The 26,216-nt window shown below is 41.6% G+C and overlaps 2 protein-coding genes across 2 annotated transcripts; one reads left to right on the top strand and one right to left on the bottom strand.

The window, feature by feature from the left end:
- Window positions 1–2,948: 2,948 nt before the first annotated feature.
- LOC311503736 (phosphoenolpyruvate carboxykinase [GTP], mitochondrial-like) lies at window positions 2,949–6,499 on the top strand (the record flags this gene model as incomplete). Its single annotated transcript, XM_084566610.1, has 8 exons — window positions 2,949–2,969; window positions 3,871–4,025; window positions 4,093–4,267; window positions 4,392–4,554; window positions 4,651–4,866; window positions 5,305–5,442; window positions 5,730–5,825; window positions 5,999–6,499. The coding sequence occupies 8 exons, from the start codon at window positions 2,949–2,951 to the stop codon at window positions 6,466–6,468; spliced, it is 1,434 nt and encodes a 477-aa protein (XP_084422736.1). The 3' UTR covers window positions 6,469–6,499.
- A 15,180-nt stretch (window positions 6,500–21,679) lies between these two features.
- Window positions 21,680–25,870, bottom strand: LOC311503735 (sialic acid-binding Ig-like lectin 13; the record flags this gene model as incomplete). Its single annotated transcript, XM_084566609.1, has 7 exons — window positions 21,680–21,925; window positions 22,105–22,144; window positions 22,310–22,385; window positions 22,493–22,753; window positions 22,859–23,164; window positions 23,328–23,711; window positions 25,783–25,870. 7 exons carry the CDS (start codon window positions 25,868–25,870, stop codon window positions 21,680–21,682), a joined length of 1,401 nt encoding a protein of 466 aa, XP_084422735.1.
- Between the last annotated feature and the right edge of the window lie 346 nt (window positions 25,871–26,216).

The following is a 26,216-nucleotide window of genomic DNA, read 5'->3' as shown; positions in this document are numbered from 1 at the left end:
TGCTGAAGCAACTTCTCATTTCTTTGTGACCAGTTTCATCAAAACCAACGAACAAAACATATTATGTGTTTTCTCTCAGGTTAAAATGTTAAAAAATTAAAATATATAAAAGAACAAACTTTGATCTTACCAAATGAATCTGCAACAGAGAAAAGATATATTTTTAAAATCCAGTAAGTTGTAAATTTCTGTTGATCATCAGCAGATCAAACAACCAACGTCTCTGTTCAGTAGCTGTTTTATAAAGACTTTATCCTTCCTGCTTTGACCTGAGAAAGAGGAATGAAGTCTTAGCAGCTTGACCTCATGAGGACGTGACTCTGTTGAACAGCAGTTTGAATATTTACACGTTTAATAAGTCGAGAATATTTTAATAAGAGTGGTTGTGTGAGAACTTTTGTTCGCAACTATTCTGAACTTCTCAATAAATGTCAGTCATCAAACTCATTACAGACTTTCACATAAATAAAATAAAAAGACTCAACATGGACAATCGTCACAGTTTATGTGGAGCTACAGTCATCAAACTATTCAACTTCCTCTATTTACTTAAAGTTCTCAGTCTATTCTCAGCACATCTGTTGACATCACACCACTACTCTCTGTTACACTCACTCTTCTCCATCAGACACAAACATATATTAAAATTAAAACCATATTAAAATTACTGATAGAGCAAAGTGGACAGTATTGATTATATTATCGGTGCCTGTCCAAGGTTGGGATGGTATGTTCTTTAATCAGAAGTGAGCAAGTCCCACCTCTGATCTGCTGCCAGTGTCTTGGTGCTTGGTGAAAACCTGAGGATTCATGTTTACAGCAAATGCTGAAACAACACATTCTGCGAAACAGCATTAGTGTTAATAAATTTAAATTATAGTTCTCTTTTTACAGCGTTGGGGTCTTTATTTACTGTCCATTGTTATATGCAGATAATATACCACACCTAAACAGAGGGACAGATATGAAGCCAGACCACAAATAGGAACTATGATAGTAGCAGAGCTCAGAAAACTATGAGAGCTGCAGGGAGTTTCCTGTCAGTAAACACCACATACTACAGTATTTTTGTCCAGGCCTCTGTCTGTTAACATGAAGTTTCATCTTGTATGAGCACACAGTGAAGGTGTGAACTCATTGTTTCTTCACTTGAGTGTACTGTCAGCAGTCTGTGTGAAGCTGTTTTCTGGCTAAGACTCTTTGACCTATGCCTCAACCATTTCTCTCTGCTGTCTGCAGTGACACTATCAGGACTTTTAGACAACATTACAACACCTCAGACGCAACAATTCAGGTCAGACATATCAACTGCAGTTAGTTAGAGATTGTAGAAATTCAACTTTCTACAGTCTGTCTTCTAACAGTCCACTTTTTAATAGCTTGGTGGGAATCACCTCTGGTGAAATCAGACCACACTGTAAAAACTGTCACTTAGATCTAACTCAAAAAAATTAAGGCAACATTTTCCAACCACTTTTTCGAAGTTTAGCGAACTAACTAGTAATTTGAGTAAGTAGAACCTAATAATATGCATTTCACTGTATGCTAAAATATTAAGTAGCATTTGCAAGAAATTAAGTAAAATCAATGAAAAAGCATCAGAATATGAAACTTAATTAAATTAAGTAACATGAAATTAAAAATTAATAACTTGTGTACTCCATTTTATAATTTTTTTTATTTATTATTTATTATTTCTTTGTTTTAGTTAGCATTATCATACACTTAACAAATAAAGAGAGATATCAATTTTGAACATTTATTAAATCACTACCATATCCAAACAGTGGTAAGTAGAAAAACCAAGTCCATCCATATTCAGTGCATAAAAGAACATGAGCTTATAATGTGCTGTTTAGGAAAACACCATAAGTACATAATAAAAACATTTCTACATTAACATTAACACTTTTGCAACAATTTACAAGCATGAACATCTGACCTCATATTAGCAGAACATCTTTAAAAGATATTAGCAGAGCATTTAAAACAACACGGGCAATCTAAATGAATGCATAGCGTGGCTGTGTCCAAAGGTCCTTCATCACGGACCCAACTTTAGGCAAAAATTCCAAAAAAATCTAACTTAAATGGCTTTAAAACGTATCAACAAAGTTAATACACATCAAGAAATCTGGGTCAGGCATTTTCAATCAACAAATACACAGAAAAATGAAATTATGCGTACAGGGGCGGAACAGAGGCGAGGTGGTTAGCAGCACGGATGCCTCACAGCGAGAACGTCCCGGGTTTTCATCCATGGGCCAACTGGTTCCTTTCTGTGTGGAGTTTGCATGTTCTGTCTGCGTGGGTTCACTCCAGGTTCTCCAGCTTCCTCCCACCATCCAAAGACATGCTGGTTAGGTTCACTGGTGATTCTAAATTGGCCGCAGATGTGAGTGTCTCTCTGTGTTAGCCCTGTGATAGACTGGAGACCTGTCCAGGGTGGACCCCCGCCTCCCATCCGATGACAGCTGCGACCCTTAACAGGAATAAGCAGAAGATTAATATAAGATGAATGAATGAATGATGCGTACAGTACATGGTGAGCATACACTTGTTAAGCTGTAAAACTGGTATATTCAAATCAGTGCCGATAATCCATGTTTGCAGCCGATGGGGCCTCTCAGTGACAAGGTGTGTTAGTGGAACAACTGGAATGACTGACAAATGTGTGAATGTACCACAGTGGGACCAACATATACTGTTGGATATCCATAGCAAAGCTTCTTGTTAGGACACCTGGAGGAGTACTACTGTTTATCTGTTACTGCAGGCGGGAAATGTGGCTCCGTGCTAAGGTGCAGGGAGCTCTGCTGGTTGAGAATACTAGACTGTATTATGGTGCCGGGACGCCGTGGTAGTTTGCACTGCTCACCACAAGCTAATGACTGTTATGCCGACCCTTCGGGTCATTCCACACTAAGCCATTGTGCGGATAAACGGTAATGTTCGCCACTGTTTATCGGGTATGTGACAGTCACCACCAGCATGTGTGTGTGTGCCAGACAGACAGTAAGGAAGTCTTAGCAACGATAATGTTTTTTTAGAAGTTACGCACTATCTGTATGAAATAAACTACTGCGCAAATACATAATTTGCTTATCATAAAACGCGCACAGGTATAGACGGTAGCTAGCTAGCTAGCTAACTGGTTGAAGGTCACGAACTGTTGTGTATATTTGAAATGGCGTTGGCGGCCGCTAATGTAGCTAGCATAATGTAGGAAACAGAGTAATGCCTTTGCAACAAGCGCAATACAGTCATGTTAATTCGGACAAAATCTAACTTTGAACAATACAAATAGTTACTTACCTGAGGTGGGTGAAGTATTTTTTATCCGCAGGCTCAGTGAAAAACGTGCGAAGCTACACTCAGAGAAGATGAAGATTCTGTCCGGGCTTGTTGTTCCGTTGCAGGTGGGCGGGGCGTGTCGTTCTACGTCTGACATAAGCTTTAAAACTGAGTTTTGTGAAATTAATTTATGGTCAAATCCAATGAAATTAATTTTATTATAGAAAATATTAAGTTACGAAAACATACACACGTTTTACTTAGCGTTAACTCAAAAAACAAAGAAAACAAAAAGAAATCAATTTGTTGGAGTAAATATACTTTTAAAAATAAAGTCATATGGACAATGCCACTGAGAGGCTTTTTACAGTGCACAATCTGATCCTGCTACAACCTCACTACAAGCCATTGGTCACAAGGCAACCCACCACAAAACGCTCCTTCAGGAAATGGTCGCCTGAGGCAGAGGCTGCTTCCAGTCCACTGGAGGCTAGTAATATTTTTATGGTTATTACTCACTGAAGGGTTGGAAGTTGTAGATCAGGGTGATAAAATACTAATTTATTTTTCTTGAAGGTGACGGACTCGCCGTACGTTGTAGCCAGCATGGAGATCATGACACGGATGGGCTATCCTGTTCTGAATAAACTGTCTGAAGGAGTAGAGTTTGTCCGCTGTCAACACACTCTGGGGCGACCTTTACCTCTGAAAGGTACAGATTCAGTTGTGTGGTACTGTTGCGTTATTTGCATGTGTTATTTTTTTTACCTTCCTCGTCTCCCTGCTCCTCCCCTCTAGCTCCTGGCCCTGTAACCCAGAAAAGGTGCTGATTTCTCACCTGCCGGACATCATGCAGATCATGTCTTTTGGCAGCGGCTACGGGGGAAACTCTCCTCTTGGGAAGAAGTGCTTCACCCTCTGCATCGCCTCCCGTATTGTGAAGGACAAGGGATGGCTGGCTGAGCACATGCTGGTGAGAATGGGGAAAATGCTGAAAACCTGCTAAAGCCTCTCCTCAGTTTGTAACACAACCTTAGTCTAACGTTTGTTTCTCTCAAGAACTTGCATAAACATGGCAACACATTTCTTCTCCTCAGATTCTGGGTATCACCAACCCTCAGGGGGTGAAGCGCTACGTGGCAGCGGCCTTCCCCAGTGCCTACGGTAAAACTAACTTGGCCATGATGAAACCCTCTCTACCAGGCTGGAAAGTTGAGTGTGTGGGTGACGACATTGCGTGGATGAAGTTCGACAGTCAAGGTGAGAGCATTAGTTCACACACAGTGACTCCGTTCGACTCACCCCCTCCCCGCCTGCATGTAGACATCTAAATTAAATCCATCATCTCTCTTGTAGGGAAACTCAGGGCCATCAACCCAGAGAATGGGTTCTTTGGTGTGGTGCCGGGCACCTCGGACAAGACCAACCCCTACGCCATGGCTACCATTGCCAAAAACACAGTGTTCACCAATGTAGGCGAGACCAGTGATGGAGGAGTGTGGTGGGAGGGGCTTGATCCCCCTGCTTCTGGCGTCACGCTCACAGACTGGCACGGAAAACCCTGGAAGCAAGGTAACATCAACCTGGACTCAAGCTTGGTTTACTATTACAGTGGGTGTTATTGTTCTGTAATTATGCCTCTAAAAAGTGGAGTGGGACTGAGTGGAGTTGAAGATAATAAATGTGATTTCATTCAAATCACGGCATCACGAGACACAGAGAAAACATCTGAGTGGATGGTTTCTTTGCTAGTCTCGCCGCTGAGACATGCACTTTGGGCCAATCTGAAGTCTCCTGTTCAGCAGTTTTAGATGATGACTTTACTTAGTTTATGATCAATAAATGAATGAATGTTTGACAGCTTTAGCTTCACCCGGGTGTGTGACGCTTTAGAGATGTTCAACAGCACCACCTAGTGGTAGACCAAAGCATAGCTACATTTAAAAGAATTTGACTAAAGACCAGACACGATGTGACATAAAAAGTTGTTTCCTTCTTCTTTGTACACAGGAAGCTCGACGCTTTGCGCCCATCCCAACTCTCGTTTCTGTGCCCCCGCGGCCCAGTGTCCCATCATTGACCCCAATTGGGAGAGCGAGGAGAGGGTTCCCATTGACGCCATCATCTTTGGAGGCAGGAGGCCAGAAGGTTGGTGGTGCCGTTGTACAACACACATGAAGAGTAGTTTGTCCCAACGTAGAAAACGACATTGGAACTGACAGAGAAGTAAAATAAAAGTTAAAACATGTGACAAAAGAGTGACCGTGTAGAAAGACGAAGTACTGAAATTGTGTATTAGTAGACGCAGAGACTAAATACAAAGTACGCAGTCTGCCTCGTGCAACATAATGATTTCTCTTAAACACATTTAAAAGAATTTCATATCGGCAGAAAGTAGCTGTGCAGTAAACGTGCTGTAATGTTGATGTTGTCAGGAGTCCTTCTGGTCTACGAGTCCTTCAACTGGCAACACGGAGTGTTTGTTGGAGCTGTTATGAGGTCTGAGGCCACAGCAGCTGCTGAGCATAAAGGTAAAAACTCACTCACATGATATTCTGAGGTTAATCTAAGATGCACAGTTCAGAAAAATGGTTTCATTTAGGGTTGTCTTATTGTAATGACTAATATTTAGATGCTACAACAGAGTTGGTCTACTGAGAGGGAAGCTGCTCCGATTTACAAAGTATTTAATTTTTCCCTGCAGGCAAAGTGATCATGCACGACCCCTTTGCCATGCGTCCGTTCTTTGGCTACAACTTCGGCGACTACCTCGCTCACTGGCTGAGCATGCAGAGCCGTAAGGCCCCCACACACCTCCCCAAGATCTTCCACGTCAACTGGTTCAGAAAGGACCCCGCGTCTGGCGCCTTCCTCTTGCCCGGCTTCGGTGAAAACGCCCGCGTACTGGAGTGGATCTTCAAGCGCTGCAGCAGAGAGAGGGAGGACGAGGCGGCCAAGAAGAGCATGATCGGCTGGCTGCCAGCAGATGGCGCCATTGACACTAAAGGTCTGGGCAGCAAGGTGGATATGGGTGCCCTCTTCGACGTGCCCAAGCCTTTCTGGCAGAATGAGACCAAGGAGCTGAGGGCCTACTTCACTCAGCAGGTTGGAGCTGACCTGCCAGCTCAGGTGGAGGCTGAGCTGAAGGCTCTGGAGGAGAGAGTGCACCAATAAAACCCTACCAGGAAGTTAATTCATAATCAGGGAGAGAGGCACTGATCACAGGGTTCAGTTTAAGTTGTAATCAGAGCCACTGACTGGGTTTACATCCATAGAGAAACTTTTCTGTGTGTATGAAAACACACTCTGTGAGCCCTGCTTTTGTTTTTTTATGAAGAGGAATCTGTTAGGAAAGAAATCTACAATGCCACACCTACCTGTTGGACAGTATTTCACACTAATGCTGCAACACTTGAAGGTCAGCTGCTGGTTGGTTGGAAGGAGGGAGGTTTGAATCTCAACATGAAGGTTAGATTTCTGAGAGAGAAGCTAATATAACTGCCTCCGAAACAACCATGTTGTGCCTTTTAGACTTTTATCAGTACATTGTCCAGACTGTGAGTGTTTACAGGATGAAGACCAACTTTTTAGAATCAGAATCAGAATCAGAATACTTTATTAATCCTTCAAGGAAATTGTTTTGTTGCTGTTGCTCCCATAAAGTGACAGTTGCTAGTTAACAGAGCAAATACAATAGAATAGAATAGAATAAAAATAAAATAAAATAAAAGTTGTACAAAAATATATAAAAATAAGTAAGATGCATTTAAAGTAAAAGAACAATATTGCACAAGTATTCACAAAGTATTCACAAAATACAGAGGTAAGAGGTTGCAAATAAATTAACGGCATCTGAAGTGTAAAAGGTGAGTGACTAACACTCAGCGGGAGGAGTTATAAAGTTTGATGGCCACAGGCAGGAATGACCTCCTGTGACGTTCTGTGGTACATTTTGGTAGGATGAGTCTGTTACTAAAGGTACTCCTTAGACTGGCCAGTGTGTTGTGGAGTGGGTGAGATGTGTTGTCCAGGATGGTCTCCACTCTTGCCAGCATCCTCCTCTCTGACACTGTGTTCAAAGAGTCCAGCTCCACCCCGACAACATCACTGGCCTTACGGATCAGTTTGTTGAGTCTATTCGCATCTGCCGCTCGCAGCCTGCTGCCCCAGCATGCAACGGCGTACAGGAGCGCACTGGCCACCACAGACTCATAGAACATCCTCAACATTGTCCGACAGATGTTGAAGGACCTCAGTCTCCTCAAAAGGTAGAGTCGACTCTGTCCCTTCTTGTAGAGTGCCTCAGTGTTCTTTGACCAGTCCAGTTTATTGTCGATGTACACTCCCAGGTATTTGTAGTCCTCCACAATGTCAACCTGGGCCCCCCGGATGGTAACGGGGGTCACCGGAGCCTTTTTTCTCCTCATGTCCACAACCAGTTCCTTTGTCTTCGTCACATTCAGCTGAAGGAAGTTGTCCTCACACCATGTGACAAAGTTTCCCACCACGGTTCTGTACTCGGCCTCCTCACCATCACTGATACATCCTACTACCGCAGAGTCATCAGAAAATTTCTGAAGGTGGCAGGGCTCTGTCTGGTAGTTGAAGTCCGTGGTGTAGACGGTGAAGAGGAAGGGGGAGAGGACTGTCCCTTGTGGAGCCCCAGTGCTGCTGATCACCCTGTCAGACACACCGTGTTGCAGCCGCACATACTGTGGTCTTCCAGTGAGGTAGTCAACAATCCAGGACACCAGGGGGGCATCAACCTGCATAGCTTTGAGCTTGTCACCCAGAAGAGTCGGCCTGATGGTGTTAAAAGCACTGGAAAAGTCAAAGAATGTGACCCTCACAGTGCTTGCCGGTTTATCCAGATGAGCATATGCACGGTTGAGCAGGAAGATGATGGCATCCTCTACTCCAAGTCGTGGCTGGTAGGCGAACTGGAGAGGGTCCAGTTGAGTGTCGACCATGTCTCGCAGCTGTTCCAGAACCAGTCGCTCGAAGGTCTTCATTATGTGGGAGGTCAGGGCCACTGGTCTGTAGTCGCTGGGGCTGCAGGGGTGTGGTGTTTTTGGCACTGGGACGAGGCATGATGTCTTCCACAGCACAGGTACCCTCTGTAGGCTCAGGCTCATGTTGAAGACCAGTTGAAAGACTCCACACAGCTGGGTGGCGCAGGCCCTAAGCACTCTGGGACAGACGCCATCTGGGCCTGTAGCCTTTCCTGCACGGAGTGTCCTCAGCCGTCTCCTCACCTGGTCAGCTGTGAAGCAGGTCGTTGTCATTGTTCTTGGTGGGGGGTTGCTGCCATGCCTCTGGAGAGGGCTGATGGAGGAGGTAGTGTAGGTGGGAGCAAGGCCATCAATAGGAGCAGGAGATCTGTGAGGTGGGGGAGGGTATGGTGATGCCATCGTTGGTGTTGATGATGATGATGGGCAGCTCACAAAGGGGTCTGTGGGGGGTTGGGTGGGGTCCACTGTGTCAAATCTGTTGAAAAACAGGTTTAGTTCATTGGCCCTGTCCACACCTCCCTCTACTGCACTCCCAGCTGGTTTGAAACCAGTGATGTTTCGCATGCCTCTCCATACCTCCCTCACATTGTTCTGCTGGAGTTTCCCCTCCAGCTTCCTCCTGTACGACTCCTTAGCCTCTCTGATCTTTGCTTTCAGATCCCTCTGAATAACTTTCAGCTCCTCACGGTTACTGGTTCTAAAAGCCCTCTTCTTGGCATTCAATATGTCTTTGAGGTCACTTGTTACCCATGGCTTGTTGTTTGAGTAACAGTAGACAGTCTTTGTCGGGACAATGTAGTCCACACAGAAGTTTATGTAAAAAGTTATACACTCCGTAAGCCCGTCAATGTCTTCTCCATGTGGCTCACTGAGTGCATTCCAGTCCGTTAGTTCAAAACAGTCCTGCAGTGAGTGGTAGGCCTCCTCAGACCACCTTTTCACAGTTTTGGTGGTGACTGGTTGTCTCCTAACCAGGGGCACATAGCAGGATTTGAGGTGAACCAGGTTATGGTCTGACCTGCCCAGGGGGGGAAGGGAGGTAGATCTGTATGCATCCCTTACATTAGCATACAGCAAATCCAGTGTCCTCTCCTCTCTAGTCAAAAATTTAAAAGATCAGATAAACTTGGATCATTTTTACCCATTAAAAGCTTTTAAAAGTGTGAATTTTAGCTCCATCTCTTTAAAACACACTATTGAGTGAGACTCCTGAAATGTTGCCTACTTTAAATTGAGCTCCAAATAACTATTTTATCAGAAGTCCTTGAACTACTCAGGACATTGAAGCAGTTTTCCATCGGTGGGCCGAGGATTACTATGCATTATTGTTTTAGACACTTTTGTAATGTGATTAAAATGTATGATTCCAGCTGATGTTTACACACAATATGTGAAATGTTGGACAAATAAATGCAACTGAGATTACAAAGCATTTTTTTCAAGTTGTACGCCAAAGTTTTTATTACAGTGCAATGAATAAACATCTTTGAATCCACAAGCAAAGATTCATTCACTTTTTTTTTTTTTTTTTTTGCAGTAACTTAAAATAACCAACAAACTCTGGTTGTCTTAGATGAAACACTGAGAGTCTCTTGTGTCTCTTGTGCCTTGCTTTCGTTTCCTTGGTTCACAGGGATTCACTTCATTCATCAGCAATAATTCAGCCATGATGCGCTGATAGGATCACGTGACATCCACTCAGCTAGAGCCTTTTACACAGAACCTATACACAGTATTGCAACAAAGCAAATACAGTTTGAAATGTACTTTGATGACGCTGACGTGGTGGTTAACACATTAACAGGCTGTGCTCTACTGTACGAGCAGAGGCCTTACAGAGTTCCGTAGGAACACACAGCAACACGTTTTTATTTTTAATATTTTTATTTTCTTGCTTGATACTAAATACTTTATCCAAACCAATACCTTAAAGAGGATAAGACAGAGATGAATTAATCACTGCAAAACGTTACAATAAGAAGAATGATTCACCCTAACATATCATTAAACACTGGATGATTAAGAGGCCTTACAATGAGACTTATTTGAATAACAAAGAGGAACACACATGTGAGGTCCTCACATAAAAATAAAGGTATTGAAAACTGAAATAGAAAAGATGCAGATGTGAAACTTTTGAGTTTCTCGTCACTATACAGTGACTAAACCATCACATTTTCTTGTCCAGGCTCCAGTATTTTACTACTTTAACTAAAAAAAAAAAATCAATAAATAAACAAGCTATTTAATATTGGAAAACATCTAGTTTGTAATATCTCACAGACACGTGAAGACAAAGATCTAGCATGTATAACTGTATATCATCTGCAAAGCGAAGAACGTGGCTCCCATAACTGAATAACATCAAACAAATAACAACACTGGTACATAGAAGATCACAAAAACTCTGGTTTCAGTGACAGTGTAAAGAATCCATGTCTGAATTAGTCTAAAACAGATGTTTGTGTGCTCAGGTGTGCACCAGATAAACTGTCTTTGTTTGTCTGTGTCCTCATGAACACATATGAATTCAGAACTAATGAGTTTTATCTTCATGTTTTTATCTCCATGTGTGGTTTAAAGCTCATTCAATGCAAAGAATAACCAACATCAACTCAGGAGGAAACTACCTGATTCTGTTCTTCTTGAGTTTCTTCATTTAACTGATATAAAAACTATCATTTCTTATACTTTTTCTCTGTAACTGACTAAGGTTACGAATCCTCCACATATGTAATCTGAGTCTCTGCACAAACAAAACACACTTTTCATTTTTTCTTGACTTCAGCATAGAGATAATCTATGTTGTTAGCAGTCTGTGTTACTCTCTTTGCTGGTTTCTTGATGTTGACCTGTGCGTACGTCGTGTCCTGCTGCTGTCCACTGTCCTGTACTGAGACAGAGGACAGGTCACGTCTCCTCTTGGAGAAGTTGATTTCTCCATAATGGATGTTTTCTTCTTCTTCTGTTTCACCTCCAGGTTCTTCAACAACCAGATCTTCACCTCTTTGACTCTATAAGAAATGAACCACATGTGATGTTTAGTGAGGAAGGTCTTCACCTGAATCCTTCCTTATTAAATCATTACCTTTACTTTTTGAATACGTTGAGTAGGGTGGAACAGTGGCAAGGTGGTTAGCACTGACACTTCACAGCGAGAAGGTCCCGGGTTCGAATCCATGGGCCGACTGGGCCTTTTTGTGTGGAGTTTGTATGTTCTCCCTGTGTCTGCATGGGTTCTCTCCATGTACTCCGGATTCCTCCCACCATCCAAAGACATGCTCATTAGGTTAATAGGTGATTCTAAATTGGCTGTAGGTGTGAATGGTCTGTCTCTCTGTGTTGGCCCTGCGATAGACTGGCGACCTGTCCAGGGTGTACCCCGCCTCTTGCCCAGACTCCAGCAGACCCAGCGGCCCTTAGCAGGAATAAGCGGTTACAGAAGATGAATAAATGAATAGGTTGAGTAGACTGCTCTGACAGAGGTAATACATATCGTGTAGTCAGGTAGATTACAGAGAAGTTTAGTCATTACAAACCTGAGTCTGTTGTTGAGTTTGATGCCTTGACTTTAACCACCTGGAAAACATCAGACATTTACTGATAGATTAACTATACTGTGTTTTAGGGTCAATATATTTGACAGTAAAATGTTAAGACTGATGGGAAACAAATGTTTTTGGATGAGCAGCTAAAATGTCAGCGACAGTAACTGAGTCATGTTTGCTGCTTTGATATGTGATACTTACCAAACAAAGATGATCAAGCAGATGAGTACAATGATCCCAATGATTCCTCCAAGAGCTGGTTCCCACTGTGAGGAGCCTAAAACAAGACATGATTTAATGTGGATGTATTGACATAATGAAACCAGATATAACTCTTACTGTGAGTAATAAATAGATAGGATAGACAGGTTTTATTTGTCACATGCACAGTTATACATAGTACAATGCACAGTGAAATGTATTGTTGTACCTGTCTATTTATTTACCTTAGTCTGTTGTACCTAATGAATGAATAACTGAATGATATTTACCTTTAACAGTCTGGCGAGTCTCAGTAACTGTAGTCTGAGAGGTCTCTGTTCATAGAAAATAAAACCAAGTCAAGCTAAAGTAGAAAGAGAACATCAGAAAATGAAACACGAGACAAGAGCAGACGCAGTTCACTTCTGCATTTACCTTCAACAGTCTGTTGAGTCTCAGTAACTGTAGTCTCAGAGCTCTCTGTTCATAGAAAATAAAACCAAGTCAAGCTAAAGTAGACATCAGAAAATGAAACAAGAGAAATAAGACGAGAGCAGACTCAGTTCACTACTGCATTTACCTGCAACATTCAGATAAATCCATGGTGACGTCTGGTTACCAAGTTGATTTGAGGCCACACAGTAATAAACTCCTCCATCAGTCACTTTGAAGCTGTAGAAGTGTCCTTCAGATACGATCACGGGTCCATCTTTGCTGTTCTTGAACCAGGTGAAGCTACTGACGGAAGGCTTGGCTCTGCTGGAGCAGGTCAGGTTCACCCAGCTACCTGCTGACACCAAACCTGATGGACTGATGGATGCTGAGGTGTTTTTAGGAGCATCTGAGGAAAATGTGACAGAGATTCACCTTATTCATCACAAACAGCTGACATCCCATGAATCATCATGTGCTGACAGGATCCAACAACAAACTCTGGTTGTCTTACATGAAACACTGAGAGTCTCTTGTGTCTCTGCTGTCTTGACGTCTTTTCCTTCATTCACAGGATATCTGACAGAACAGTTGATGTTGTATCCATCATGTTTGTCTGACAGAGTGATGGTCTCCTGGATTTTAGTTGTAAAGGTCCCATCTGTGTTTTCCTCTATTTTGTTGTGAGGGTCTTGTTGGAGATTCCAGGTGAGTTGAGGAGGGGAGTGTGGACAGGGAGTGAAAGCTGAGCAGGTTATAGTGACAGACTCCTTCTCCTTCAGATCACCTGAGATATTTATTCTGGGTCTCCAAGGAGAATCTGTGGTTTCACATCAAACACATATTATTGTATTGAACTATTGTTGTGACAAAACTGACTTTATTGTTAGTACAGCTCAGTTTTTACTGTTTTATTGAATCTTTACACTTTCATGTAATGTAGATAACATGTTTTACAGAGATGCTTAGGGTTGCAGAATTGGTTTACTGAAGCTGAAATGGATTTCACATTATATTTTAAATGATCTGAAAAAATTAAATGAATAAAAATAACAATTACCAAGCCTGTCTTACCTTTAACTGTTATTTGAAGAGGATCACAAACAGCTGTTGACCTGTACGGCCCGTTCTCAATTCTGAAGTAGTATGTGTCTGAATGACTTGTCTTTAAATTAGAAAACAGAGTGGTGCAGTTTTTCTGACTCAGGTCTCCACAAACATTCACTGGATAGATGTTAACTGACTTACTACTGTTGAAGACTACATTATTTGGATTTGGTCCAAATCTCGTGTCATTTTTAATCCACACTCCAAAGGTTTCTCTGCTGCTGTTAAACTCTTTTCCTGAGTTCTCACTATAGTTACATGGGATTATTAAACAAGATCCACTCAGTGCTTCCATCTTCTTTGGTGCAGTAATGGAGAGGGCTGAATTCTTCTGACATTGAGCCCAAACACCTGTAAAACCAGACTAATGATGAACATGCTTTGTGGATCAAAATCTGCCTGAAGAGAAAGTTGATGAGACACAAACTCCAGTTCATGTGCAGCATGTTACATGTAGACCCTTTGAACAATGTCAGTAGAAAATATTTCAGACTAGAAATGATTCAAGTAATGTCTCCAAATAAAAGAGACTGAACAAACAGCTGACCTGAAAGAAAGAAGACACTCAGTAATATGTTGACTGTCACCACGTTCACACACAGGGCTGCCATGACACTCATCTCCTAAATTGGAAACAAAGACAAAAACTACCGTATATTTCATTCGCATATTTGAATCAAAACAGCCTTTTTGATAAAGTATACTTTTTTAAAGCCACTTTAAATTCACACATTCAACCCAGGAATTCTAAACGAGCAACCAGATTTAATAAAATAGAGAAGGGCTTGGAAAACGTGTTGAAGATAAAATCTAAATAATCCAGCATGAATTCATGTTCAAAATGTTGCTGAAGCAACTTCTCATTTCTTTGTGACCGGTTTCATCAAAACCAACGAACAAAACATATTATGTGTTTTCTCTCAGGTTAAAATGTTAAAAAATTAAAATATATAAAAGAACAAACTTTGATCTTACCAAATGAATCTGTAACAGAGAAAAAATATATTTTTAAAATCCAGTAAGTTGTAAATTTCAGTTGATCATCAGCAGATCAAATAACCAACGTCTCTGTTCAGTAACTGTTTTAAAAAGACTTTATCCTTCCTGCTTTGACCTGAGAAAGAGGAATGAAGTCTTAGCAGCTTGACCTCATGAGGGCGTGACTCTGTTGAACAGTAGTTTGAATATTTACACGTTTAATAAATCGAGAATATTTTAATAAGAGTGGTTGAGTGTGAAGTTTTGTTTGCAACTATTCTGAACTTCTCAATAAATGTCAGTCATCAAACAGATTACAGACTTTCACATAAATAAAATAAAAAGACTCAACATGGACAATCGTCACAGTTTATGTGGAGCTACAGTCATCAAACTATTCAACTTCCTCTATTTACTTAAAGTTCTCAGTCTATTCTCAGCACATCTGTTGACATCACACCACTACTCTCTGTTACACTCACTCTTCTCCATCAGACCATATTAAAATTACTTAAAGGGCGAAGTGAGTATTGATTATATTATCGGTGCCTGTCCAAGTTTGGGACGGTACGTTCGTTTATCAGAAGTGAGCAAGTCCCACCTCTGATCTGCTGCCAGTGTCTTGGTGCTTGTTGAAAACCTGAGGATTCATGTTTACAGCAAATTCTGAAACAGCACATGCTGTGAAACAGCATTAATGTTAATAATGGTTTGTTTACTTTAATTTAAATTATAGTTCTCTGTTTACAGCGTTGGGGTCTTTATTTACTGTACATTGTTTTATACAGATAATATACCACACCTAAACAGAGGGACAGATATGAAGCCAGACCACAAATAGGAACTATGATAGTAGCAGAGCTGAGAAAACTATGAGAGCTGCAGGCAGTTTCCTGTCATTAAACACCACATACAGTGTCTCTGTGTCTTTTAACATGAACTTTCATCTTGTAGAACGTCACAGTGAAGGTGTGAACTCATTGTTTCTTCACTTGAGTGTACTGTCAGCAGTCTGTGTGAAGCTGTTTTCTGGCTAAGACTCTTTGACCTATGCCTAAACCATTTCTCTCTGCTGTCTGCAGTGACACTATCAGGACTTTTAGACAACATTACAACACCTCAACAGCAACAATTCAGGTCAGACATATCAACTGCAGTTAGTTAGGGATTGTAGAAATTCAACTTTCTACAATGTCTCTTCTAATATGAGTCAACTTTTTTATACCTTGGTGCAAATCACCGCTGACTCTTTGACTGCCCTGCCCCCTCTGCTGCTCAGTTTAGACTTCTGTATTAAATTGACACAGAAGCTACAGCGACAGCGACAGCACAGACCCCTACACACATCCTGCACAGACCCTACTGACGTGCACCTCCCTAAAAATGTAACTACCCGCCACGGCAACACAGAGCGCAAGAGTGATTAGTCCGCTTGATAGCAGCGTATTTACGCTTTCGTTTTTCTGGCTGCTTCTCGATCTCAATCGAAATCTCAATCGCAATTTTTGAATTAATTGTTTTGGATCAATAGAGATGGAACACATCTGAGGAGGTTTGGAGATACAAACATTTGTATGACTTGTCGTAAAATTTCGGCAAAAGTTTCAGTTGCCATTGGTGAAAGTGAAGCAGGAAGTAGAAACAGAGTGAGCCAGACTGACGAGCACACAAGCATAAATGGCTCCAACCGACGTTGGTTATGTGCATAGATTAAGGCGTCTATGTCCCACAGTACTCTAATAGTGCCTCACCCTCTACATCACCTTCCACACTCACTGCTGCGGACAAGTGGCTTGTAGCAACCCCTCACCCCACCGCCATCACTTCGGCTCAGGTGAACGGACAGCTAAGAAGGCTCGGTCCAAGCAAAGCAGCTGGCCCATGTGGAGAGTCCCCACAATTACTCAGGGATTACTTCAGCATGTATTTAACCTGAGCCTACACCTTAGGAAGGTGCCTCTGCAGTGAAAGACATCATGCATAATCCCTGTCCCTAAGAAGCTACACCCAAGGGAAATGAACAACTACAGGACTGGTCGCCCTGGCATCCAGCATCATGAAGACCATGGACCAGCTGCTACTCCATCACATTAGGCCCTAGGTCCACCTCACACTAGACCCACTGCAGCTTGCGATGCAGGAAAAGGTGGGGGTGGAGGACGCCATCTTCTACCTGACCAGTGGACTATCTCACACTTGGACAAGGGGAATGCTGCTGTGAGGATCATGTTTTTTGACTTTTCCAGGGCATTAAACACCATCCAGCCCTGAGAGAGCTGAGAGCCGCTGAGAGACAAGCTAATGGACTCACAACTCATCCTGGATAGCGGACTATCTCACTGGGAGGCCTCAGTATGTCAGGTTGGGGAAATATCGTCAACAGCACTGGAGCACCACAGTGGACTGTGCTTTCCCCTGTCCTATTCACCCTGTACACCTCAGACTTCAATTACAACACAGAGTCATGTCATACGCACAAGTTCTCAGATAACACTGCATTTGTGGGGTATACCAGAGATGGACAAGAGCAGGAGTACAAGAATCTGGTGAACAACTTTCTCTCATGGTGTGGAGTGATCCACCTTCTGATCAATACAGCTAAAACCAAAGAGATGGTAGTGGATTTCCAGGAAGTCCAGGCCCCACCTGCAGCCCCTAACCATCGACGGGGAGTGTGTAGAGGTGGTTCAGGTCTATAAGTACCTGGGTCTACAAACCTGGACTGGATCACAAACTGGACTGGTCAGCTAACATAAAAATAGGTCAGAGCTGTCTCTATTTCCTCAGGAGGCTAAGGTAATTTAATATCTGCCGGAAGTTGCTGGACATGTTCTACCAGACTATTGTTGCCAGTGCCCTCTTCTACGCTGTGGTGTGCTGGAGAGGCAGCACTAAGAAGAAGGACACCTTGCGTTTGGACAAACTGATACAGAAGGAGGGCTCTGTGGTTGGGGCAGAGCTGGAGCACCTGACATCAGTGGCCGATGCAAGAACCGTGAAGAAAATTTGGACCATTATGAACAATGTCCACCACCCTCTACATGACATCTTCATGACATAAGTGAAATAATATTGTTTCTGCAGGTTGTGTGTTCTTTGGACTGCACAGAAGGTTACATACCTGAAATAGCTGGTTATTTTTACGTGATCAGGTTTTGTCTGATTTAGAATAGGTGTGTGTGCAAGGCTTTAATGTTAGATCCTCAGATTAAACCAAAAATGCAGCCATTTCTGAATTTCAGTTGATCAGCAGCAGATCAAATAACCAACTTCTCCCTGTCTAGTCGTTCTCTTAAGAAGTCTTCATCCTTCCTGCTTTAATCCTGAGAAAGAGAAAGAAAATCTTTTGTGGGACCTTGACCTCATCAGGGTGTGAATGACTCATTTGTTCAAGCGAATCAATCCCATGCACCACTCAAAGACACCTGCACTGCAAGACCAGTGGGGGTGCATCTATTCTCTGTATGCAGAGCATGACATCAATGTATGCAATTATTTTAATTTTTTGCCAAATGTTTCCTGTAAATTAGATAAGTAGACGGACACACTTAATTCTTCCCTTCATTCTGGTTCAGGTTGATCTGATCACCTCAAATTAAAACTGAGAATCTCCACTTTAGGAAGGTCCCGGGTTCAAATCCATGGGCCAACTGGGCCTTTCTGTGTGGAGTTTGCATGTTCTCCCTGTGTCTGCGTGGGTTCTCTCCAGGTACTCCAGCTTCCTCCCACTGTCCAAAGACATGCTCATTAGGTTAACTGGTGATTCTAAATTGGCCGTAGGTGTGCATGTGAGTGTGAATGGTAAGCGAGTACAGAAGATGAATGAATGAATGAATAAATCATCATGACATAATGACAGACACCATGTGAGGTCAGTGCATAAATATGAACTGAAAACTGAAAACTGTGTGATATCTCGATTTGTTTTGCTGTTTCCTCCAAAGACAAGGTCAAAACTTGTTTCGACAGTGTCACACACACTGTGGGAACGCCCATGTTACAGGCCTCGGTTTTCCCCTCTGCTGGTCAAGGGTGGTAAAGACTGGTTAAACGTGATGTCTTGTGTTCTCTCCCTTAGGTGAAGCTGATCTGCTGTAATCGAAAGGATCTGATCAATAGGGGGAGGAACCATGTCTCTCTCTCTTTCTGACACCTTCTTCTTCCGTGTGCTTATAGCAGAAGCTGACTTTAAACCTCAGTTTAGTCCCGACTTCAACAACAGTGCCACCATCTTTGATTAATTTCCTCCTTTGAGTGTTGAACATTGCACTGTAACTTTCTATGTGGCAAAGATTCACTAGAAGCCTTTGACACAGAGATCCTCAACCATGTCTTCTTCTGTTAATTTAATACACAGTCATGGCATCTGGCATATGTCATAGCACTTGTACCAAAATCTAATGTGGAACAAAGGTACTGTCTGGTGAGTCTAACTCTGAGGCCTATTTTATGTCTTGGAACCAACCAGTCAGTGAATTAAAATGTCATGATTCATCCATTTATTTTCAACAAGTATCTAAAACATATAAAACAGCAGTGGTACTTTATATTTGATTTGAAGTAGGTGACAAAAAATTAGCAGAGCAATGTGATTGAGAGAGGTGAAATAAAAGTGAAATATGAAGGAAAGCAGCTGCAGGTGGATTCAAGATGGAGTGTAAAGGAGTTATGTCGCCCTCTGGTGGTGATTTACATTCAAAGCCCAGTGAGAGAATGAGTGTCGATGTCCACAGTGAAGTTTAATGTTACTGTTTCAGTGTTTATAATACTTTGAGTGAATCAATCTGAAAATGAATCTATATGATTACAGGTGATGTTTACACACAATATGTGAAATGTCGGTCACAGTGCAATATAAATATTTCATTTCACTTTCATTTTTCACAGTAACTTGCAATAAAATAATGGACACACAGTAGAACAGTAGCAAATGGAAAAAAGCAAATGAACTGAAAAGCACAAATGGGTGCAGATTAGTGGCATTTATAATTAGCAGTGTTTGATATGTGGATAACTTATGACACAACAAAGGACACATGAAGAGGAACTATGAACCTGTAACTTGCCCGATGACAGCTGGGATAGCCTGCAGTAGACCCTGCGACCCTTCACGGGAACAAGTAGAATAATCAAAGAAATAAAAAGAAGACATGTGAGGTAAAAACCCTCTGAGGAACATAAATACATGACTGTAGGATGTTTAAGCAGCACCTTAGCACTGTCTGTCTGTGCTGCACCTTCTCTCACCACAAGTGGGAGCTCACCGTCTGAAATATACATCACACTATTCACATGTACAGTATGGTGTTCCTTCCTCACTTTAACCAATCACAACCTCTGTCTGTGGGCCAATCATTTTGTCTGCTGTCATTTTAAAACTCCTCCTTTCTCTGCTGCTCTCAGTTTTCATTTCACTGTCAGATCCATTCAGCCCTCCTCCACCTCACTGATGTCTCAGCATCCACACCTCCTCGTTCTTCGCTCCTCCTCCACTACTACCAGGGTCTACACTCTATCAGTTAAGTTTATGTTTCTGTACAGCTTGTTGAATGAACTTTAACTACATCAGCTGATCTAAGCTCTGTTCCTGCTCCATGTTTTATTATTTATTATGGTTTAGGTCCAACCATCTGCAGCTGAACACCTCCAAGACCAAGGAGATGGTGGTGGACTTCAGAAGGAAGAAATCACATCTCCAACCTGTGTCCATCAACGGGGTCGATGTGGAGGTGGTCCGGACTTACAAATATCTGGGGCTGCAGCTGGACGACAGGCTGGACTGGACAACAAACATGGACACACTCCACAGGAAAGGACAGAGCCGTCTGTACTTCCTGAGAAGGCTGGGGTCCTTCAACGTCTGCAAAAAACTGCTGCAGATGTTTTACCAGTCTGTGGTGGCCAGCATCCTCTTCTATGCTGTGGTTTGCTGGGGAGGAAGCAGCAAGAAGAGGGACGCTGCTCGACTGGACAGACTGGTGAGGAGGGCTGGCTCAGTGGTGGGCACAGAGCTGGATTCTCTGGTGACAGTGGCAGAGAGAAGGACCCTGGACAAACTGCTGTCCATACTGGACAACACCCACCACCCTCTGCACAACACCTTCATCAGGCAGAGGAGTGTGTTCAGTGGCAGGCTGCTGTCTCAATCCTGCTCCACCAACAGACTGAAGAACTCTTTCGTCCCCCTGGCCATCAGGCTGTACAACAGCTCTCAGTGATGGCAGGAGACACAATAGACAATGGACAAATCTTTTGCACCTACTTACTGGACACTCTGTCATTTACCATGTCTGTCTACCTCTGCTACATCTGGTGACTGTGATTTTCATTCATTTTTTCCCATTTGTAGCTCTCATATTTATAAAAAAAAAAAAAAAAACCTTCTACTTCTACTGGTCACTTTATATTTCTAACAGGTCACTTTATATTTATATTTTCTAACAGGTCACTTTATATTTTTAACATAGTTTATAGTTGTATAAACATTTTATTTCTAGTCACTTTCTATTTTTTATATAGCTTTTGTATTTTATGTTCAATGTTTGTAACTGCTACTGGATGCTTGAATTTCCCTCGGGATTAATAAAGTATCTATCTATCTATATCTAGTTGGTTAGTCAGAGCTCTCACACAGGAAGTAGATGCATTCACACAGAAATGAACCAGACATAATCTCAACACTATTTTAATGAATGCAGACATGCTGGTTAACACAGTAAGAGGCTGTATTCATCTGTATGTGCAGAAATGGACGACAGAGGACTTGTAGTCAAACTTGGAAATACCTCATCTTCCCCCTTTTTTTTACTGCAGGTTCACACACTTTGGAGGTTACCTCTATTATAAAAAAAACTCAAACAACAAAATATGTCCATGAAGATTAGAGTGAAAGTCATCACAGAATAAAACTGAGCAATAAGAAGAAAAGATGAATCTTAACATGTAATCAGAAACAGGAGTGAATTAAAGCGAGAAGCTGGAAATATATGAACAACAATCAGGAAGGCAAAAGACATTGTCCTGTCTTTTTTTCTTTGTTAAATGAGTTGCATGAATAAAACTTGCAGCACATTAAATATGAGTCTCCACACAAACAAAACAAACTTCTCATTTCTTCTTGACTTCAGCATAGAGATAATCTGTGTCGTTAGCAGTCTGTGTTAATCTCTTTGCTGGTTTGTTGATGTTGACCTGTGCGTACACCGTGTCCTGCTGCTGTCCACTGTCCTGCACTGAGACAGAGGACGGGTCACGTCTCTGCTTGGAGAAGTTGATCTCTCCATAATGGATGTTTTCTCCTTCTTGTGTTTCACCTGCAGGTTCTTCAACAACCAGATCTTCACCTCTTTGACTCTATAAGAAATGAACCACATGTGATGTTTAGTGAGGAAGATCTTCACCTGAATCCTTCCTTATTAAATCATTACTTTTACTTTTTGAATACGTTGAGTAGACTGCTCTGATAGAGGTAATATATAAAGTAACTAAACACTGAGTCAGGTAGACTACAGAGAAGTTTAGTCTTTACAAACCTGAGTCTGTTGTTGACTTTGATGCCTTGACTTTAACCACCTGGAAAACATCAGAGGCTGTTAGATGAACTATACTGTGTTTTAGGGTCAATATATTTGACAGTAAAATGTTAAGACTGATGGGAAACAGATGTTTTGGATGTGCAGCTAAAATGTCAGCGACAGTAACTGAGTCATGTTTGCTGCTTTAATATGTGATACTTACCAAACAAAGATGATCAAACAGATGAGTACGATGATCCCAATGATTCCTCCAAGAACTGGTTCCCAGTGTGAGGAGCCTAAAACAAGACATGATGTAATGTGGACGTATTGATATAATGAAACCAGATATAACTCTTACTGTCTTTGAGTGGATTCAGAAAAATAAATACTGAATGATATTTACCTTTAACATTCAGATCAATCCATGGTGATGTCTGGTTACCAAGTTGATTTGAGGCCACACAGTAATAAACTCCTCCATCAGTCACATTGAAGCTGTAGAAGTGTCCTTCAGATACGATCATGGGTCCATCTTTGCTGTTCTTGAACCAGGTGAAGTGTCTGACGGGAGGCTTGGCTCTGCTGGAGCAGGTCAGCTTCACCCAGCTACCTGCTGACACCAAACCTGATGGACTGATGGATGCTGAGGTGTCTTTAGGAGCATCTGAGGAAAATGTGACAGAGATTCACTTTATTCATCACAAACAGCTGACATCCCATGAATCATCATGTGCTGACAGGATCCAACAACAAACTCTGGTTGTCTTACATGAAACATTGAGAGTCTCTTTTGTCTCTGCTGTCTTGACGTCTTTTCCTTCATTCACAGGATATCTGACAGAACAGATGATGTTGTATCCATCATGTGTGTCTGACAGAGTGATGGTCTCCTGGATTTTAGTTGTAAAGGTCCCATCTGTGTTTTCCTCTGTTTTGTTGTGAGGGTCTTGTTGGAGATTCCAGGTGAGTTGAGGAGGGGAGTGTGGACAGGGAGTGAAAACTGAGCAGGTTATAGTGACAGACTCCTTCTCCTTCAGATCACCTGAGATATTAATTGTGGGTCTCCAAGGAAAATCTGTTGTTTTGTGCAAAATTTCAGTTTTAGTTGTTTTCATTCTTCCTCCTACATACTGAGCATAACAATTTACTGAGAAGGTTTAACGTTAGAGTTTGTGGACCAAGGTAGAACTGCTTTCACATTTTATTCAAGTAAAGTGAAATTATAAAACCTGTCTTACCTTTAACTGTTATTTGAAGAGGATCACAATCAGCTGTCGCCTTGAATGACCAGTTCTCAATTCTGAAGTAGTATGTGTCTGAATGACTTGTGTTTAAATTAAAAAACAGAGTGGTGCAGTTTTTCTGTCTCAGGTCTCCAGTAATATTCATTGGATAGATGTTAACTGACCCACTACTGTTGAAGATTACATTATTTGGATTTAGGCCAAATCTCGAGTCATGTTTAATCCACACTCCGAAGGTTTCTCTGCTGCTGTTAAACCCTTTATCTGGTTTCTCACTATAGTTACATGGGATTTTCAAACAAGATCCACTCAGTGCTTCCATCTTCTTTGGTGCAGTAATGAAGAGGGCTGAATTTTCACGACAATCAGCCCAAACACCTGTAAAACCAGACTAATGATGAACATCATGTGGATGAAAATCTGCCTGAAGAGAAAGTTGACGAGACACAAACTCCAGTTCATCTGCAGCATGTTACATGTAGACCCTTTGAACAATGTCAGTAGAAAATATTTCAGACTAGAAATGATTCAAGTAATGTCTCCAAATAAAAGAGACTGAACAAACAGCTGACCTGAAAGAAAGAAGACACTCAGTAACATGTTGACTGTCACCACGTTCACACACAGAGCTGCCATGACACTCATCTCCTGGACTGGAAGCAAAGACGATTATTAAAATATATCATGTGCTTCCTCTCATATTAAAATATTTAAATTTAAAAAACAGTAACATTTTTTTTTTTTACCAAATCTGCAGTTAAAAGAAAGAAACAATATGGTTTTAATATTCAGTAATTTGTGAATTTCAGTTGATCAGCAGCAGATCAAATAACCAACTTCTCTGTTTAGTTGTCGTGGTGTAAAAGGAAACACCCAGACTTGACTTAGTTTTTTGTACTTCTGCTAGTTATCACTGAATAAATGCAAAGATACAAGAAGTCTTCATCCTTCCTGCTTCATCACTGTGAATGAGGAAGTCACCTTTTATGGTCATTTTGAGCTGATCAGGGTGTGAATGGTTTATTAATTTCCGATTACGTTCACTGTCTCACAACTGTCACTTACTGTCGATCACAGCTTTTCAATATTTATATCTACTGTAGAAGCAATGATATACTTATAAGGCAGAGCACAAAGAGGAACTTTGATAATATCATGGCTGAGAACAAACATATGAGCTGCAGGATGTGGAGAATTAAGTGTCCTGTTATTGTATTGTGATCAGTAAATGCAACATAATCTCGTCCAGGCCTCTGTGTCTTTTAACATGAACTAACATCTTGTATGAGCTCACAGTAAAGGTGTGAAAAGTGTTTCTTTACTTGAGTGTAGGACCATCAACAGTCTGTGTGAAGCTGTTTTCTGTCTTGCACTGAGACAGGGGAAGGTTCAGGTCTCTGTTGAGAGAGGACGTCTTCATGCAGGACGTCTTCCTCTGATAATTTAAGATCTTTTCACCTGTTTGACTCTGTGAACAGACCTGTCGTTATTTATAGTTTCTTGAAATTGCACAATACATTAACAACAGCAATTATGGCAAGTTACACTGTTGTTTGTTATATTGATATATGTTGAGGGGAGGGACCTCTGTGGATCATCCCACAGAGACTTGATCAGTTTGGGATCTAGTGAATTTGGAGGCCAGGTCGACATCTTGTGCTTTTCTTCATATTTTTTTTTTAGTTGTTCCTAAAGCGTTTTTGTGTGTGTGTCTGTGTCAGGCTGCGTCCTGCTGGGGATGGCTGCTGCCATCAAGGAGTGTCATTGCTATGGGGTGGGGGTGCCTGGTCTGGTCGAGGTGGGTGGTACATGTCTAAGTAACATCCACATGAATGAATAGCAGGTCCAAAAGTTTCCCAGCAGAACTCTGAATTGTCACAAGATGGTCAATGTTATTTACTTCTCCTATCAGTGGTCATGATATTTTAGCTGATATGTGTATGATCTCCTATTATTTTAGTTATTTTTTTGTTATATTATCTCTGATCCTTTAACAAAGAAGTAAATCTATTTGCCAGTCCATCATAACATTTTCATTTGCCGTATATTTAGCTGAAGTCATGAAGTGACTGAGGGCAGCTATATGTGGAGATGTAAACTGGGTTCAACTTCCCTTCAGTCAGTGTTGGCGCGCACAGAGACATTTTTTGTAAATTATTTTTGGATTTCCTCTTTTGATAGGCAACCTTTCAGCCTTGTAATGCCACCACCACAGTCTCCCTCTCACTGGCAGACACACATGTGGAGATTATTATTATCTTATTAAGAGTTTATGGACACAGGAGTTCCCTCATGAAGGTACGCTTTAATGCTGACCTTATTTTAAACATGATGAGGAGGATTCTTAAAGACATGTATTGGATTGTAACAAAAAGATTGTTCAGAAAACATCACGTACACCATTTATTGTGAAGAACTTGTGCAAACTGTTCACCACAGGGTGGCTTACAGATGGGTGGCTCCCCCTTCATGCAGCTGTTGATGGTCAGAAAGTGTTCTGCAGAGGAGAGATTGAGCAGCACCAAGCTCCTAATCATTTTAGATGAATCTCTCACTCAAAGATGTTTATTAATTTAGTGACTTTTTTCAGTTTTTCTGCTTTTATCTTTTCTCCTCTTCCTCTTTCTTTTTCTTTCCATCAATGTCAGATGAATAACTTATTTTCATTTTGATTTGAGCACCGTTGTCATAATGAACTATTTTAAAGAGTCATGCTCATGATATATAACAGGACTGAATGTTTTCAGAGTTGGTGGGGGTCCCCTGGGGGGGTTTCCTACTGTCAATGAAAACATATCAAAGCGAATCCAACATATCTATGACTGTCCTCTTGTCGACTTTGTCAGCCTCAGACTAAATGTGTGTGTACATGTATCTCTATAG

This window comes from Chelon labrosus, assembly GCF_963514085.1.
Source record: "Chelon labrosus genome assembly, chromosome: 18".
NCBI classification, from domain to species: domain Eukaryota; kingdom Metazoa; phylum Chordata; class Actinopteri; order Mugiliformes; family Mugilidae; genus Chelon; species Chelon labrosus.
The sequence above is the reverse complement of the archived record's forward strand: the minus strand, read 5'-3'. Positions and strand labels throughout refer to the sequence as shown.